Source organism: Panthera onca, chromosome B4 (assembly GCF_046562875.1).
Source record: "Panthera onca isolate mPanOnc1 chromosome B4, mPanOnc1 haplotype 2, whole genome shotgun sequence".
NCBI lineage: Eukaryota > Metazoa > Chordata > Mammalia > Carnivora > Felidae > Panthera > Panthera onca.
The window spans coordinates 95,591,160-95,608,220 of record NC_138345.1 but is presented as its reverse complement, the minus strand read 5'-3'; the positions used below and the strand labels follow the sequence as shown (position 1 = coordinate 95,608,220).

At 39.7% G+C, this 17,061-nt stretch overlaps 1 protein-coding gene and 1 long non-coding RNA gene across 2 annotated transcripts in view; one reads left to right on the top strand and one right to left on the bottom strand.

The window, feature by feature from the left end:
• Window positions 1-17,061, top strand: part of LOC132694067 (uncharacterized) — a 34,869-nt gene that overhangs the window by 6,396 nt on the left and 11,412 nt on the right. The window contains exons 2-4 of the long non-coding RNA XR_013556705.2: window positions 4,977-6,012; window positions 6,178-7,286; window positions 14,335-17,027. This is a non-coding gene — a long non-coding RNA (uncharacterized LOC132694067). The remainder of the gene's footprint in view (window positions 1-4,976; window positions 6,013-6,177; window positions 7,287-14,334; window positions 17,028-17,061) is intronic.
• LGR5 (leucine rich repeat containing G protein-coupled receptor 5) overlaps window positions 5,007-17,061 on the bottom strand; it is a 128,971-nt gene continuing 116,916 nt past the window's right edge. Inside the window, exons 13-18 of the mRNA XM_060656972.3 lie at window positions 15,622-15,693; window positions 11,167-11,238; window positions 10,243-10,368; window positions 9,019-9,164; window positions 7,177-7,260; window positions 5,007-6,094 (exon numbers count right to left, since the gene is read on the bottom strand). Of these exons, the coding sequence (XP_060512955.3) occupies window positions 5,007-6,094; window positions 7,177-7,260; window positions 9,019-9,164; window positions 10,243-10,368; window positions 11,167-11,238; window positions 15,622-15,693 (1,588 nt within the window). The remainder of the gene's footprint in view (window positions 6,095-7,176; window positions 7,261-9,018; window positions 9,165-10,242; window positions 10,369-11,166; window positions 11,239-15,621; window positions 15,694-17,061) is intronic.

The window sequence follows — 17,061 nt, the reverse complement described above, 5'->3', positions numbered from 1 at the left end:
TTTGGGAAAGGAGAAAAAGACAGCAATCACTTATTAAACATCTACTCTGTTCCAGGTGCTTTGATAAGAACTTTATGCACACTGAACTATTAATACTCCCAGGCCTATGAGGCTGTTGTTATTTGCCCATTTGAGTGAGGACAAAGTTGAGGCTAAGAAAAATTAAATATTTTGCCCTACTACACAGGTAGTAATAGAACTAGGATTTGAATGGAGGTTTGTCTGATGGCAAATCCCTGGGCTTAACCATTTTATTATTTTGCCTGCTATGAGCGGGTACTTAAGAAAGCACTTAGTGAATTTCAATTATTCAAATATTTCAAGTGTCTTTTTTTAACTTTCTTTTCTCCAGGGGCAATATTCTCAATTTTCTCTCTCTCTCTCTTTTTTTTTCTTTTTAAAGATTTTATTTTTAAGTAATTGCTACACACAATGTGGGGCTTGAACTCACAGCCCTGAGATCAAGAGTTGCATGCTCTACCGACTGAGCCAGCCAGGTGTCCCTCAGTTTCTTCTTTGATGAGCTATCATTTCCCTATCTCATATCATTAAATTCACTGTCCTTATGGACTAGCATGTTTTAAACATTCCATTTAAAAATGTAGTAATCAGAATGGGAAGTCACGTCTTAATGTGGCTAGAGTTGGAAAACCCATGTTGCACAATGCTTCTCCAGCCTATCATTCATTTTCTTCTAGTTTCTTCATCCAGACAAACTAAAGCTTTGTTATCATCCTATCCAATAGGCTTCAAGGGTCAGACATGCTGGAATTTGGGTTTGAGATGAATGAGTAGAATCTGAGTCCAGCATCTTTAGAAATGTTTATAAGGAGGTCATTGAAATGATTACTGACTCCGTGACCACTTCATTTGCAAGGAAAAGCCACCATACCCTAACTGTATTTTAGGGCCTCTGTGGCCTAACAAAGAAGATTGTCAGTGTTTAGTGGCTTGGAGGGGGATTGTCTCTTTTATCTACATAGTTGAACTGTAAAATGAAATTTCCAAATGCTGAAGAGCATGAATGGAGCTAGTGTGATCACAGTGAGCCCGTCTATTTATCTAAAACTTATTCTAGTGTTGGCTAATGGGCTCCTGAGCTAAAGGTAGTGATAAGATTAAGAAAAAAAGCAAAACATTGTTATCTTTTCAGATGTTGAAGCTTTTCTGGTTCTAAATGAACATGATGTTGCTAATTTTATTACTTTTTTTTAATTAAAAAATTTTTTAATGTTTATTTATTTTTGAAAGACAGACATGGCACGAGTGGGGGAGGGGCAGAGAGAGAGGGAGACAGAGAATCTGAAGCAGGCTCCAGGCGGGAAGCGGGGCTTGAACTCACGAGCTGTGAAATCATGATCTGAGCTGAAGTCGGACACTCAGCCGACTGAGCCACCCAGGCACCCCATCTAATTTTATTACTTTTTACTACCTTGTTTTTCCACTTTTGGCCACAAAGAAATGAAAAGGTGTTTTCTATTTTGTACAAGAATGATTTTGCCTACTAACAGTTGTGAGAAAAAATTATGTGCAATATCAGCTATCTGATATATATTTATATTAAAATGGCATTTAAAATGATTTGTTGTGGGTGACATATGAATAGAGAGACTAAAAATGATGAGTTTTACTGATGTAAGTGGTTGAATGCTAAAGAAAAAGGTAGCTCCTTTTTGAATAATATCTTAGTTTAAAAGGTGCCTTTCCAGAGAGCCCTTTCTTAAGCTCTGCATCTAAAGTAACATGCCATTCACTCCTGCCATGCTATTCAGCTTAATTTCCTTCATTCATGTTTCTATCACATATTTCCTTGTTTATATTTGCTTATTGTCTATCTCCCCTCTACCGGAGTACAAATTCTAGACCTTGTTTTGCATAGAAATCCTCATGTATAGAACACTGCGTGTAGTAGGCACACAGTATTTGTTGAATGAATGAATCCATTTTGAAAACATAAAGTTTTACTCTAGGCTCACCTACCACTTTATGTTCTTTTGGCTTTTGTTTTTGTTGTTGTTCCATCTGTCAACAGTTTATTGTATCTTTTCCCCTCCTCACTGTAGGTTTATTTACTTGTGGATATCATTCCAGCCATTCTGATTTACTGTATTATAGTGGAAAGCAGTGTTTGGTGTGAAGTGCATTAGAACTAGGTTTTGCTAATAAATAATAAAATTTGTGGATTAAAAAAATTTTTTTTAATGTTTATTTTTGAGAGACAGAGACAGAGACAGAGACAATGTGCGAGTAGGGGAGGGGCAAAGAGAGAGGGAGAGACAGAATCTGAAGCAGGCTCCAGGCTCTGAGCTGTCAGCACAGAGCTCCACGGGGGGCTGATCTCATGAACCTTGGGATCATGACCTGAGCTAAAGACAGACATTCAACTGACTGAGCCACCCAGGCGCCCCACAGAATTTGTGGATTTTTAAAGAAATACGTTAGAGTGGATTTTTTTTTTTCCCTTAAAAAAAATTACATCACTGACTTGCGTTTTCTTGAGTGGGACAGAAAGAGGTGGGCTGCCAAGGACTTGTTCTTAACTTTAGGTGCCCAAAGCAAGTATGTTAAGAAGGACTGAGATCCATTGCTTTAGAAGCAACTTTTGTATCCGCCATCAAGGCTCAGAGGAGTGAAATCGTGTTAGAGCCCTTGTTTCAGCTGAAGACAACTCAAGTGTGGGCTGCACAGTTGGTGCCATGGGATGCCTGTTAACTAAATTAGGTTGAAGCATATGGTTATATCTGATGGGTAGGTAGCAAACTCGGTGCCAGGTACCCTGAGGGCACTCAGTAAATATGGGTTCATTTTAGCAATAATGCTGGACCTCCACCCAGGCCTGACAGTTTTGTCTTGCAACCTGTATGGGGACACCAGGAATTGCTGAGGGAGCTGGGAGGGTCTGGCACAAGAGGTTAGAAAATCATTTTCATTTCTTATGTTTTGAGGGATGGGAACTGAAGGAGAACAGTGCATTTCTTTGTGCCTTGAGAAACACGTGTTCTTAGAAAACGTTTTGGCCTTGATATGGTTTTGAAATATGTTTTTTTTTTAAAGGAAGAATTCATAGAAAATTCATGTTCGTGTTGAGTAATTGTAAGATCGATTTGTTACTTATATATTTCTCTCTAGTTGTGGATTTGGCTATGAAATCCAAACTCTCATTAGAGACAATAAACTTTACCAAGTCATTTACCATGACAAGATGGCTTATTAGTCCTACTTAACACAATCCAGGAGCTGGTAAAGATATTTTGATTTGTGCTCGCGAAGAATTTACTTCTTGAGATAAGTCCAAAATATGTAAAATATTAAGGTGCACATACTTAGATAGCAAATGTATTTATACATCAAAAATAAAAAAAACATTTAGGAGAACATATATTTGCCTGTGGGCTCAGTAAAAGGCCTGAAGATATTTTGTTTTATAGTCACACATTTTATTACAAATTTCTTTTATTTTGTACCCAACAGAAAAGCAGGTTTGGAATCTATTTACAAGTACTATACATTTACACATATTATATACAGTTAATGAATTTAAAGAAAATGGGCAGAGAAACACAATATATATGAATAATATGCCACTGTACATGGTTTCTTATCATGGTCCTTAGAGTTACCGAATCTTTATTGTAGTAATAAATACAGTGCTATATTTACACATCTTATAAAACATCTCATAAATGTATTTTTTTTCAATTCCAAGTTAAAACATCTGATCAAAATAAACATGCTTATATAAAAATAAATCTACCTAACAGTCTTTTGGTTTGGATGTATTGAAGCTAATGTAGTATAATGGAAGTTACAAATTAGTCCTTTGACCTTTAGTATTTAATAATTTTGCTTCTTAAAATACTTAACACATCGTATTGTATTACATATGGAATAAGCAGAGAAGTCATGTTCCTGACATCAAGTGGGTTGGTCCAAAGACAACACAGCTAAAACCAAGCTAAAGAAAGAGGATATGTTACCAAGTCCCTGTTAAGTCCAAAGTGGTTTCAGACATCATTGCTAGGGCTACTAGAGATACACGTGTGAGAAGTTATGTTGGTGGATTTCATTCATGTTGGTCTGCATTTGATCATTATGTTAAGATGCACCTCAGTCTGAATCAACTCACAAAGCCCCCTGCAAAAAGTGTGCACCTGAAGAAAAAACAATCCCCAACCTCCCCGAGTTGCACACCATCTTTTCTAGGTGTATCCATTGCCAGCAATGGACTTTTATTTGGAGTTCTGGACACCAGAGAGTTAAAAATTAATTAGACACAGCAAACCTCACTTCTACATGATTGCCTTCATGGCAATTTAAGAATTTATTTTCCTTTCAAAATATTTGTAGGCAGTTTTACTTCACTGAGGTGGAACCATCTAGTGCTGATACATACAATTTGGCATCTCTAAAAACGATGTGAATATGAGTAAACTAACAATGTCCTACATTATCCATTCATGGGGGATTGGTGCTGTGGAAGGATCCTTTCTGAGGAAAGGGAAAGGAGGATTAACACATCCACATGTTCATTAAAATGAAATCGTACTGGTCACAACTTTTACTTAGTAATGTAGGCCATTTAAAACCCTATTTTCTGAACTCCTCTAACCATCTTTTAAGGAGTTTTCAGGTTTGAAAACCTGAAACTAACCTTTGTAAGCAAGTGGTTCTGCCCCTCGCCCCAAATAATTAGATTGGTGAGTTTAAAAAGGAACCGGTGGAAATCATGGAGAATCTTTTTTGAACATTTCAGTCTGCTTTTTAAAATCTGGGCTTACCTAAATAATGTGATTGATGTATCTCTTATATCTGAAGGAATTATACAAGCAGCATTTAGACTTGTTTTTCACTCTCCAGTATCAACAAGGTCTTCAGCTTTTTCCACACTGAGAGATATTAAAAACAAACAAGTTTCCACTCAGCTATTTTTTAGTTACTGCTCTGATGTACTCAATCTCATATTTTTTGGTTTTCAGTGTTTGAAAACTTTTCCTCTCACATGTTAATTAGACACATGGAACAAATGCCACCGATGAAAGATGACAGCTTTCGGTCACTGGGTAAGCTGGCGGTGACACAGAATTGGAAGGTAGGTCGTAGGCTATGCTGGCACTGGTGAAGGTTACCAAGGCTTGGGTTGAGTCACAGGACTGCTTCTCGACATCGTCAGAGTTAATAGACATCAGGCTTGGGTTTCTCGATCTTGTCCAGAAGTGGGTTTGCTTTCCCAGGCTCCCCAGATCTTCCTTAAAATGGGGATTGAAGAGGATGTAGAGAAGGGGATTGAGACATGCAGGAAGTGGGACAATCACCAGAAGGATAAACTTAATGACTTCAGGACTGATAAATGTGAGGTTTAGTAAAGAGGAGAAGGACAAGAAAGCCACAGGGCAGTAAAGGATACAGTTGGTGAAGAGTAATAGAGCGATGTGTTTCACCATAGAACAGTCCCAAATATTTTCCAGGTCTCCCTTTTCCAAATTGCAGTAGAGCTTGGTGTAGGCAATGGTCATCACCAGGAAGCAGAGGGAGTTGAGCAAGACGAGAGCGACCATGTAGCCTGTGGTGCTGGGCTCGCCAAAGGGCAGGGGTAGGCAGAGTGGGGAGGCACTGAACTCACTGCCACCCAGCAGTGGAACCGTGGCGATGGTCAGGGCCAGCACCGCACAGAGCAGAATGATCACTTTCAGACTGGAGAAGGGGGTTTTCCTTTCAAATTTTGCAGAGCATTTCACAGAGAACCCGCGCTCCAGGGCTGCCAGAGTAAGCAGGAAAACAGATGATTCCGAAGCAAAAATGGACAAAAAGCCGACGACCTGACAACCGACCCCCTGCTCCCACCACGCACCATGCTGTGCAAAGCTGCCAAAAGTGAACGCGTCCACGCCAGCCAGCACAGCACTGGAGACCCCCATGAGCATGTTTACTGCTGCTATTAACCCAATTAACAGTTTTATGGAGGAAATGTACAGAGAGGCTCTGAACACTGTGGAAGTCACCAAGGCATTGCAAGTAAGCGCCAAAACTGCTATGGTCCATACTCCAATTCTGATTAGCCAGCTACCAAACAGGTATTCGCAGAGTTTGAAGGGGCCTAGAATCCAAGGAAGAAAAAGACTGGGTATCAAACTAGGGTTTACAACTTCTGCCAATTTACCTTTTTGTTTCTCTTATTAGGACACCAAGAGAGAGGCCAGTAACAGCTAGAGGTAACACACAGTTCCCTTGTGGCATGCTCTACTTTCTTTAACTCCCGTGAAAACATGAACACCAGGTGCTCATATTTTCAAGCTTGACACAGAGAAATGGAGATGGGGAATTTAAATCACTTGATTAAGATCCCTCAAAGAATGCAGAGTTGGGGCCAGGTAAAAAGCCAGATCTCCTGGGCTTTTCATTATATTTTTCTCAGAATGCTTCAAAAAGGTTCTGGAAGTAGAGAAAGAGGATCCCAGTGAAATACTCTATAATATTAGAACAGGAAGCAATGGTAGTATGAAAATGCATTTCATGAACATTTCATCTTAGGTTTGGCTTGATGTTTGATGACATTTGATGTTTGAGAGCCAGAGACAATCTAGTTGTTGAAAATAAAATATCAACCCTTCCCAGCTGTCTTTTTTTTTTTTTTTTTTTTTTCAACTGGTCCATTCTGTTCCTGGGAATGGGACAAACAGTTATGTGAAGTCAATATTTACAGAGCTCTTTTTTTTTTTTTTTTTTTTACTTATCTGTACTTATCTATTATTTGCTTTAATCAAATAGCTATTTAGGGAAGACAAAAGAAATCGCTTTCAAAAATGATTACATGAAGCAAGATTCCTGCATACTAGTTCAGGCTAAATTGCCAGTATCTCTTAAAAAATTGCATACACTTCTAACTATATGATTGATTCTTTAGTTTTCATTAATCTGAATCAAAAGTCTTTCACAAAAACCCTCTTTATGAATGGAGACCAACTCCAGGGAATGAACATTTTTATTTTAAAGGTCCCCATGGGGAGGGATATTTAAGAGCCACAAAGGTGGCACAGATTTTGCTTGGAAGTGTAGCCTGTATGTCATTGATGGCCTCGGAGTCAGTGGTGGGTACTGCGCTGAGGCAGTGCCGATGCCCTTCTTCTTCTTTTTTTTTTTTAATATGAAATTTGTTGTCAAATTGGATTCCCTTCTCACCTGGGGAAGGCGAGCACTGCGCCGAATGAAGGGCTTTCAGGTCTTCCTCAAAGTCCAGCAGGAAATCTTCAAGATCACGCTCATCTGCAGGAATGAGAAGCCCTGGAATGGTGAGTTCTGGCTCTTGTTTTGGGGTCTACCTCCCAGGGAAGAAAGTCTTGGATTGTCCTTGAGGGACTGAAGGGAACTGAAGGCCAGACATCCCACTTTTCCCTGGGCTCTGGCTTTCTTGCAAGTCTATTATAAAGTTGCAAGTCTATTATAAAGTTCTAATCAAGCTACTCTATGACATAGTATTCCAGACGAACTGAGGGTAAGGAAGGGTAACCCCAGGCTCCCGGTGATAACATTTTAGCTCTACCATTCTGTTCTTAGCTCATGACAGCACAAAATTGCACTGACTTAAATTAGAGAGAGGCTGTGGGCCTCTCTTTATCCAATTACCAAACAGTTAGATAGCTATAGTGCAAATGTCCTGGGCTGTGTTCTCTGAGCACAAGAGGGAGAATCAGGTATAGTAAGTTTCAATCTTTCCTGGGGAATTCTGCTTAACAAAGGGCAAATCAAGTTACTGCGTGGTGCTTAGTTTAGCTACTCATAAAATAGGAGTTTTGTGATCTAACATACAGAATTGCTGCCCTTGAAAATAAACTCTTTTGAAGTACTTTGTTTTTCTTGTTCATTGTGTACCTTCTGGCACATAATAGGCACTCTTAATTTTTTTTAATTAAGTTAATAAATATAGTAGAGTTAATAAATATAGTAGAAATTAGCATGGATGAAGCAGGGAGAGCAAAAACTAAGGAAAAAACAAGAGCAAAAGACACATGCTGTGGCCTAAAACAAAAAAGCCAAGGGCCAAAATATCTGCTCCTTAAACTGGTATGTTTACAGGAAGAAACGTTAAGGTAACGTGCAGACAGACAGAATCAGACAGACACACTTGCTTGGGAATCAACAAATCATTAGGGTCCAAAGGAAGAAAAGCCAGTCTGTTTGGACTGTGTGCAAACTTGCAGGGTTGGCAGGCAAAGGAAAGTGGGGGCTGCCATGGTGCCTCCTCATTATCACAGGTGTGGTTTGAGGTGCATTGCTGTCTGTTTAAGTAAGGTCTTACTTCAAGGAAAGCCAAGCGCTTTACAGACATTATCTCATTTCACCTCCCTGACAGATACCCCTATGGGGGGTGGGAGGGGAGAAGGTTTTAGAATTAGTTGGATAATAAGTTGGATTCTTAGGCCTTTCTACTGACATATGGAGGCATCTAAATGCTTATGTTGTCCATTCCTCCCAGGCCATAAGAATAAAAATGGATTTTTATCTTCTGGAGAAAAGTACTCAGAAACATGTACAAAAAATATATCCATAAGGATGAGGCCCTTTTAAAATCTTACGGAAATACTGACATCAATATTAAGAATTACCCCTGAGGACAGTATATGCCAAGGGAGATCTAATTATAAATACAAGTACTGTATTAAGAAATCACTTCCAGAAAAAAATGAACCTTTAGAATGATCCTAAGGGATATTTCTCTTTCTCTGGGAGTCTTTAAGTAGTGGGATTGAGGGGCACCTGGGTGGCTCAGTCAGTTAAGCGTCTGACTCTTGGTTTTGACTCAGGTCATGATCTCACAGTTCATGAGTTTGCCCCGTGTCCAGCTCTGCTCCTTCTCTCTCTCAAAATAAATAAATAAACTTAAAAAAAAAAAAATAGTAGGATTGATTTCCAACTTGCTGGGCTGGTTACATAAGGACTTGTCTGGAGTTCAGATGACCTGTTTGATGACTTTTCAAGACCATTGTAGATAAAATTTCATCACTGTGACATAATAGGACTTACCTTGAATTTGAAACATTCCAGCATCTTTCTTATGAAGGTCATCTGTACTGCTGTTGTCATCTTTATTCCATTGATTAGAAATTTTATAGACATTCTCACATGCTCCAAATGCACAACACTGGTAAGCATAAGGCATTTCTATAACCCTTTAAATGAACAAAACCAAACAAAAAACACACACTTAAAGAAATGGATTATTAAATATAGCGTTCATCTTCTTTCACTCAATAATTCTGTCTTTGGATTTTAGCCTTAATTAATAATCTAAAATATTAATTATGTGTATAAAGATGTTCATTACAGAACTATTTATAATAACAACGGAGTTGTTAAAAATTATTGCCATGAAATGTTGACAATTGCTAAGGTTGAGTGATGCATATATTATATTATTTTCTCTACTTTGGTGCTTGAAAATTTCCATAATAAAAAGGTTAAAAAAACGACGGCTAGGAAAATTGTAGCACCATTAAAAAGTGCTTATAGTATGACATAATGGAAAGTAAGGAAAACATGATGTAAGCGGTATATGTACTGTGATTCTAACAATTAAAAATACATTGGAAACAAAGTCTGGAAGGAAATAAAAAAAAGTTGTTTAGGGGATATTTTTAGATTTTTACTCTCTTCTACTTTACAAACTCTCTTTTGGGGTTATAGTTTTAAAAGTATGTAAAATGTACCGTGGTTTAAAAATATATCTATAAACACACACACACACACACACACACACACACACACACACACACATATAATATATATGTGTATATACATATATAGTCTTTCAAGGGATTTTTTTTAACAATAATAAGCATAGCAAGTTTTAAAGAGCATTACTTCTTCAAAGAAATATAAATTTAGTACATTTTATTAGAACATATAACAAGCTAGATAAATTTAGAAATGTAAGCAGTACGACAATAATATTATAATGTTATTTAATTATGTGTCCTAGTTTATATCCCATGGATCAATGGTTTTCAAACTCTTTCCATGAACGCTAAGATTCTGGGAGGCATCTTTGAGAAAGAAAGGAAATGTGGTCAGGAAGACGTTCTTCCCCTCAGGGCTTATCCTAACAATGCCCCAGGGGTGGGGGACTTGAGGGCATGAAATGCAATTCAAAAGAGTCCCTTGACCTCATAAATTTCGAAAACTACTATAACACGTCTATTATTTCGCATGACCACAAATGTATCTTATTAGTTTTAATGACAAACTCACTTGAGTTCTGGAAAGTTTTCAGATGATATCAAGCTCTGTAAGGCATGATTTCCTGTTAATTTTAAGTGAGTTAAACCATGTAACCCAGTTACAGGAAAAGACGACAGGAGGTTGGACGATAGGTCCCTGCAAAACATCAAACAACAATTGGCTTTTAGTCTGTGTTAGCAGAAAGCGTCCATGTTGAAAAAAAGCAACTTAAAGATTATTAAACTCCTCCATAAAAACTTCTTAGCAGGGTCTGTACCCTCCATGGTAAAAATAACCATTGTGGGTTTAGCTACTGATAACATGTCTATTTACAATCAGAATTGCAGGGGGAAAATGTCCTAATTGCATCCAAATTGTAATTTCTATAATAAGCTGTATTTTACCAGGTGGGGACATCAAAAATCCATAGAAGGCGCTACACTTAATTTGAAAAGAGATGTTGACTGGAATAAGTTAGGGATGAGGGGGAAGATGCTGTCAGGTTTATTCCCTATCCTCCCCTTAACTTCTGTCTGACTAGCTCCTTCTTTCTCTGCTAGCCACTGGAGAGGGGTGAGGAAAGGGTTCAGAGGCCCAGAGGGGAGGAAACGCGGGACAGGAAAGTTTTCTCTTAGGATGGCAAATATAAAACGAAAGCCCTTTGGGACTGAAATGACATCTTATTCCACCCCACCTGACTGCTCGGCGAAAGTGGAAAATTTCACTTCAATAAGCAGAACAGCTGTCACCCAGCTCTTCAAATATGCAGTCAGGGCCCACATGGCCTTGGAGGGGCAGGGTTCCTCCCTGGTCTGACTTCACTCGAGTGTGGAGAGAACTGAGGGCTGGGCAATCTGTGTGTGGCGGTTTCTTCAGCAACACTGACATTTGTGAGGAAGTTAAGTGGCCCCCAATTTCTTAAAATATGCCATAAACAAGTCATGAGATACTCACAGCTTTCTCAGAGATGGCAAAGTGGAAAAGGCATTGGGATGAATAACGGCAATTTTGTTCCAAGCCAAATTCCTATTTAAAAAAAGAATACATATACAAGGCAAAAGAGAGGATGATATTTTAAAAAGATGGTGTGAAGTTTTACCATATATATTCATTCTCTTACCAAAATTTAGCTTCCATTCAGGGCAAAACAATTAGTTGATCACATCAGATAAAGATATCAGTAGTAAAAATGACTAAAGAACGGACTTGAAATCAATCTTGTTTTAAATCAATCAAGGAGAAATCATTCAGGTGGATATTTTAGATTTTATTCTCTGTGAAAAAGGTGACTTGAACATGCTTGTAAAATTTTATTAGGGTGTCTCTGAGGTGAGTAGGGATAGAGGAGCAGTAAGACAGGAACTTCTGAGGCTCTTTCACTGACAAGCAAGTAAATGTGAAGTAGATAAAATGTCCCTGGAAATGAAATGCAGCAACACTTTGTGTACATTGTCAGATATGTCAGGCTTTAAGAGAAACACAGAAGTTTTTTTTTTTTTTAATGTTTATTTATTCTGAGAAACAGAGAGAGAGCGAGCAGGGGAGGGGCAGAGAGAGAGGGAGAGAGAGAATCCCAAGCAGGCTCTGTGCTGTTAGTGCAGAGCCCAACATGGGGCTTGAACTCAAGAACCATGAGATCATGACTTGAGCCATAGGTCATGACCTGAGCTGTAGTAAGATGCTTACCCAACTGAGCCACACAGGCCCCACACAGAGAAGGTTTTTTTTTTTTTTTTTTATAAGGGGCACCTGGGTGGCTCAGTTGGTTAAGCATCCGACTTTGGCTCAGGTCACGATCTCTTGGTTCATGAGTTTGAGCCCTGTGTTGGGCTCCAGGCTGACAGCTCAGAGCCTGGCTTGCTTTGGATTCGGTGTGTCCCTCTCTCTATGCCCCTCCCCTTTTCACGCTCTGTCTCTCTCTCTCTCTCTTTCTCAAAAATAAATAAACATTAAAAAATAAATAAATTCCCAGTAAAGGAGATGTACATTTAAATTCTTAGCTGCAAAATAAATATAAAAGGGTGCTAATATGTTGGAAATAAAATCCTTTGATAAAAGAAAACCTACAATTTATGGAGAAATAAAATTCACTAAACAGATACACACATGCACACGCATACACACTGAAATGTAGGTGATTCAGCAGGAATAAGAACTTCCACATTTCAAAAAAGAAACAATGAACTTAAAACTTGTATTTTTAAAATGCCTAACTAATAAGTATAACTAAGGTATAGACATTTGAGGAAACTGAAAGTGATCACTGTCAACTTCTCTAGCACAAATGAGTGATTTATTTATGGTACTGAGCCTCTTGAATTATCTTGGATAAATGGTATTCGAAGAACATTTATATTCCTTTGAAAGTCTCCCTAAACTGGGTGAAACTGGAAGGCTTTTTATTTTGATCCATTCCTGCTGCCAGAACAGAAAAAAATTTTGGCTAACAAGGGGAGGATATGGTAGGGAAGCAGTGGGGGAGCCACATTTGGGGGTTGGGTAATTGAGTGAGGACACAGCTTCTCCTGAGCTGCTCATAAAACTTATGTCCAGTGAAGGAAGCAAGTCATGCCATCTGTCAAAGTCTCTGGTGGCTGTGAGTAGAACATGGGTGCCCAGGGAGCTTCACAGAGAGGAATTATCAGGAGTATAGGCCAAGTCCTGCCATGGGGCTTTATAGCAATTTGACTGGATTTAAAACAAATATGGGAGAATTTGTATGTTCAAAGGACTGTAATTCCACTTGTGTTGGTATGTCTGTGTGCTGGAATGTTCGCAGCAGCCCCGGGAGGAGCCACTTCCACTCTCCTACCCTGTTCTGTGCCTGGGGCTGACCCTGCAGGCCACGTGCCCAGGGGCTCCCTACTGTCTGCAGTCAGAAGCCCAGGAGAGACAACTTGGGCACCTGTGCTCCTTCTCTGTTTTGGAATCTTGTCTGGTGGCAGCTGCATGTTTCTCAACCACAGCATCCCTTCTCTGTGCCTGTGTTCCGTTAGCCTCAGTCTTGGCCATGTTGTTGGTTCCCGAGAGCCCATCCCTTGCTTACTCCCCACCACCACCTATGCAAATGTCTCTTCATTTGCACCATTTCCTGCCAAGACCCTTACTGATACATCTTAAGAGGATATATACTTGTTGTAATAATGATAACAACAAACACCATCATGATACTATTGCATATTTACCATGTGCCAGGTTGGGTTATGAGTTGTTTTTTCACACGTATTGTCTCATAACCCTTAACACAACTCTAAGAGGTAGGTATTGTCATTAGCCCCATTTTACTGGTGTGAAGAGAGGCACAGAGTATTAAGTGACTTGCTCAAAGTCACAGAATAATCTCAGGAGCTGGGATTCAAACTCAAGCTAACTGACATCAGAGAACCTGATGATGTTTCGCTTGGAATATGTTTGGAATTCTTAAGTAAATAATGAGAGCCACTGCACCTGACCCTGGGGATAAGAAGATAAAAGAGTTCTTGTCATTTGGGGGCCAGGGCATAGTCTACCCGTGGCAGAGCTGAGTGTTGAGTCCCGTAGCAGAGAACGTGCAAAGTGCATCAGAGTGGAGTGGGCTCGCAGATCTTGTTCTTGTGGCATGGGCAGGGGACGAGTCAAGGGTGGAGAGGAATCCGATGGGCAACAGGAATAGGGGAAATGGCCACCATGTGTCAGGGGACTGGAATGCCTGGGTAAGAGTCAGGAGGTTGGAGTCAGATTTTGAAGGTGGTGCTGGGAAGTCTGGTGTGGATTTGAAGACAATAGGGGACTAAAAAGATTCTTGAAGCAGGGAAAGTACCATGATTAGACTTCTGTTTGAGAAAGATTCTCTTTAGAGAATGGGATGGATGAGTGGAGACCAATGATGGGCCAGTGGCAGAAGAGCAGCTGAACTGGAGTTGGCAGAGTTGGGTGAGTGATGGATGTGAGGTCTAAGGGGCTGGAAGAATTCAGCGACACTCATACATGTAGCCTTCAGGATCCCATTCTTTTGCTATCGTTAGAGATCAGTCTTCTATTTCATGTGCATATGAAAAAAAATTTTTTTTTTTGATGAGAACATTTAAGTTCTACTCTATTAGCAAATTCAATGACATAATAGAGTGTTATCAACTGTTTCAGCCTTTTAAAATGGAACTGACCTTTGGAAACAGCCAGAACTCCAACTGGATGAAAAAGGCAGGTAATGAAAGGAGGTAATGTATTTTTTGTTTTACATTTATTTAAAAAAAAGTAGAAGAACTTCACAAGCTGATATAAAACAAATGGGAAGGGCAACATACTTAAATTCAGAACGAGATAGTTTTCAAGGTAAATTTTTAGAAGATGATTCTTAAAGGTAAATTTAAAATGTTTTGAGGAATAGTATTATTTTACAAGGATATAGTCTCTTAAGTATTCAGAAAAACTTTAGGGGGCGCCTGGGTGGCTCAGTCGGTTAAGCCTCCGACTTTGGCTCAGGTCATGATCTCATGGCTCCTGAGTTCGAGCCCCACGTCTGTGCTGACAGCTCGGAGACTGGAGCCTGCTTTAGATTCTGTCTCCCAATCTTTCTGCCCCTCCCCCACTCATGCTCTGACTCTCTCTCTCTCTCTCTCTCTCTCTCTCTCAAAAATAAACATTAAAAAAAAAAGAAGAAAGAAAAACCTTAGGGAAAAAGGGGGTTTTATCAAAATATACCGAGTTTAAACATTCTATATTGTCATTATTCATCAAAACTACATTGAAACTCAGTTTGGAGGTGAAAAAGACTTAACTGACACAGAAAACAATCTGTTACCAAGGTTTTCTTTTTTAAGTTTATGGTTAATACATGGTGTTTTCATTCATAAAATGGAATTAGATACTGTATTTACAATTCTTACTCATCTGATCAACAGAAGCCTTTCCAGGGCAGTTGTGCTCAAACCTTAGGGTACTTGTTAAAAAGCAGATCGTCGGGACCCACCTGAACCACCTCAGAGATTCTAACTCATGAGGCAGGTAAGGACCTGGAACCTGCATTCTTGACGGTGGCCCCATGACGGCTCTTAAGCACTTTGAGACACATCTTGAAAACTGTTTCCCCAGGAAAAACGAATGGGCAGGAAGTATTGTGTGGTCATCCCATTTCCATGTGGAAATCCCTACCAATTCCAGGCTGCTGACAGAAACGCATTTCGTAGGTGATTCAACAGCTTGGCCTCCTTCCTCTTCATTCAAGTTTCATATCAGAGAGCAGACTGCAAATTTACTACTTTTGAATATACTCCTGGAAATTATCACGAGCAGGATACTTGCCCTTTGATGGCAAATACAGGCACGAAAGCCCAACAATTCCAGTGTCCAGTGGAAAGAAAACATTGGGGAAGACCCGAAAGAGAAAGAAAGCGCTCTGTGTTGGGAAAGGCGCTGGCAAGCAGTACTCACAGAGCTCGGAGGCTGAGCAACTGCTGGAAAGTGTCAACTTTAATTTCAAAGATTTCATTATGTCGCAGGTCTCTGAAACGACAGAGTTCCAAAGATTGATTTCAAAGTCACTGGTTTCAAAGATTAGTTTTCGGAGTACTTCTACAGAAAGATTACCTGCCCTCAATCAAAGGAACACATGAAATATGAGTGTCAAGTGACTGATTAAAAATTTTTTGTTTTGTTTAAAGAAGAACATTCCAATTTATACACTTAAACGTTGCCGCTCTTTCAGAGCAACGAGTTCTTTCGGGTGGATGTAAAACTATATTCCAAATGCCATCATCATTCAATCACTTGGCGCCTGCTGGCTCTGCCTTGTGAGTCATTCTAGTATTCTTTGGGGGTCTTCAAGAGAGTCAAATCCTTACCTTTTAAAGACGGATTTGTCTTTCTTTTTCTCTCTTAATCACCCAAAGGCATTCAGGGAAAAATTAAGTGGGAAAAGACCAATGGTTAATATTGTTTTGTTTTTTTTTAAGTTTATTTACTTATTTTGAGAAAGACTGAGAGGGTGGGGGAGGGGCAGAGAGAGAGGGAAAGAAAGAAGAGAGAGAGAATCCCAAGCAGGGCTGTCACTGTCAGCACAGAGCCCGACGGGGGCTCCGTCACGCAAAAACCATGAGATCATGACCTGAGTGGAAACCATGAGCACCCAGGCACCCCAGATGGTTAATATTGTTTTGATCAAAACCGAAGTATGTCTATAAAGCAATAATGCTGGGGCGCCCGGGTGGCTCAGTTGGTTAAGCATCCAACTCTTGGTTTGGACTCAGGTCATGATCTCCCGGTCCTGAGAACAAGCTCCTCATCGGGCTCTGGCTGACAGCGCAGAGCCTGCTCGAGATTTTCTCTCTCCCTCTCTCTGCCCCTCTCTGACTCTGCGTGCACTTTCTCCCTCTCTCGAAAAAATAAATAAATAAACATGAAAAAAAGCAATAAGGCTGATCCTTTGTAGAGGAGGCAAGAAGGTTAGCATGTTTCATGTGTAAGTAGCATCCATGGCACCTCAAATATGACAGACAAATAGGGCACCTCCTCTAAGGATGACTATGTGGAACCAACACCCCAACAAACCCAAGTCCTTCCTGTATTTAAAAGTAACGTCACTCACTGGATATATAAGTTTAGAAAAATTCCAAAGCTCAAATAAACTCAGTTCTTATATCACCAAGTTTGGGGGAAGAAAGAAAAAAAGCATAATAAATGCTTTACTTACAGTACAATGCATAGAAAAATAATATTATCTGTGTTTCCCAACTTAATAGGCATCCTACACAGTCACTCCTTGTGTGTATAAGAAGGGAAAAGCACCAAATGCCTCCCCAGCGACCTGCAGGGCAAGCAAACCAATGACCCCTGGAAAAGTGAGTTTTGGCTCTTGTTCTTTGCTAAGTGGCT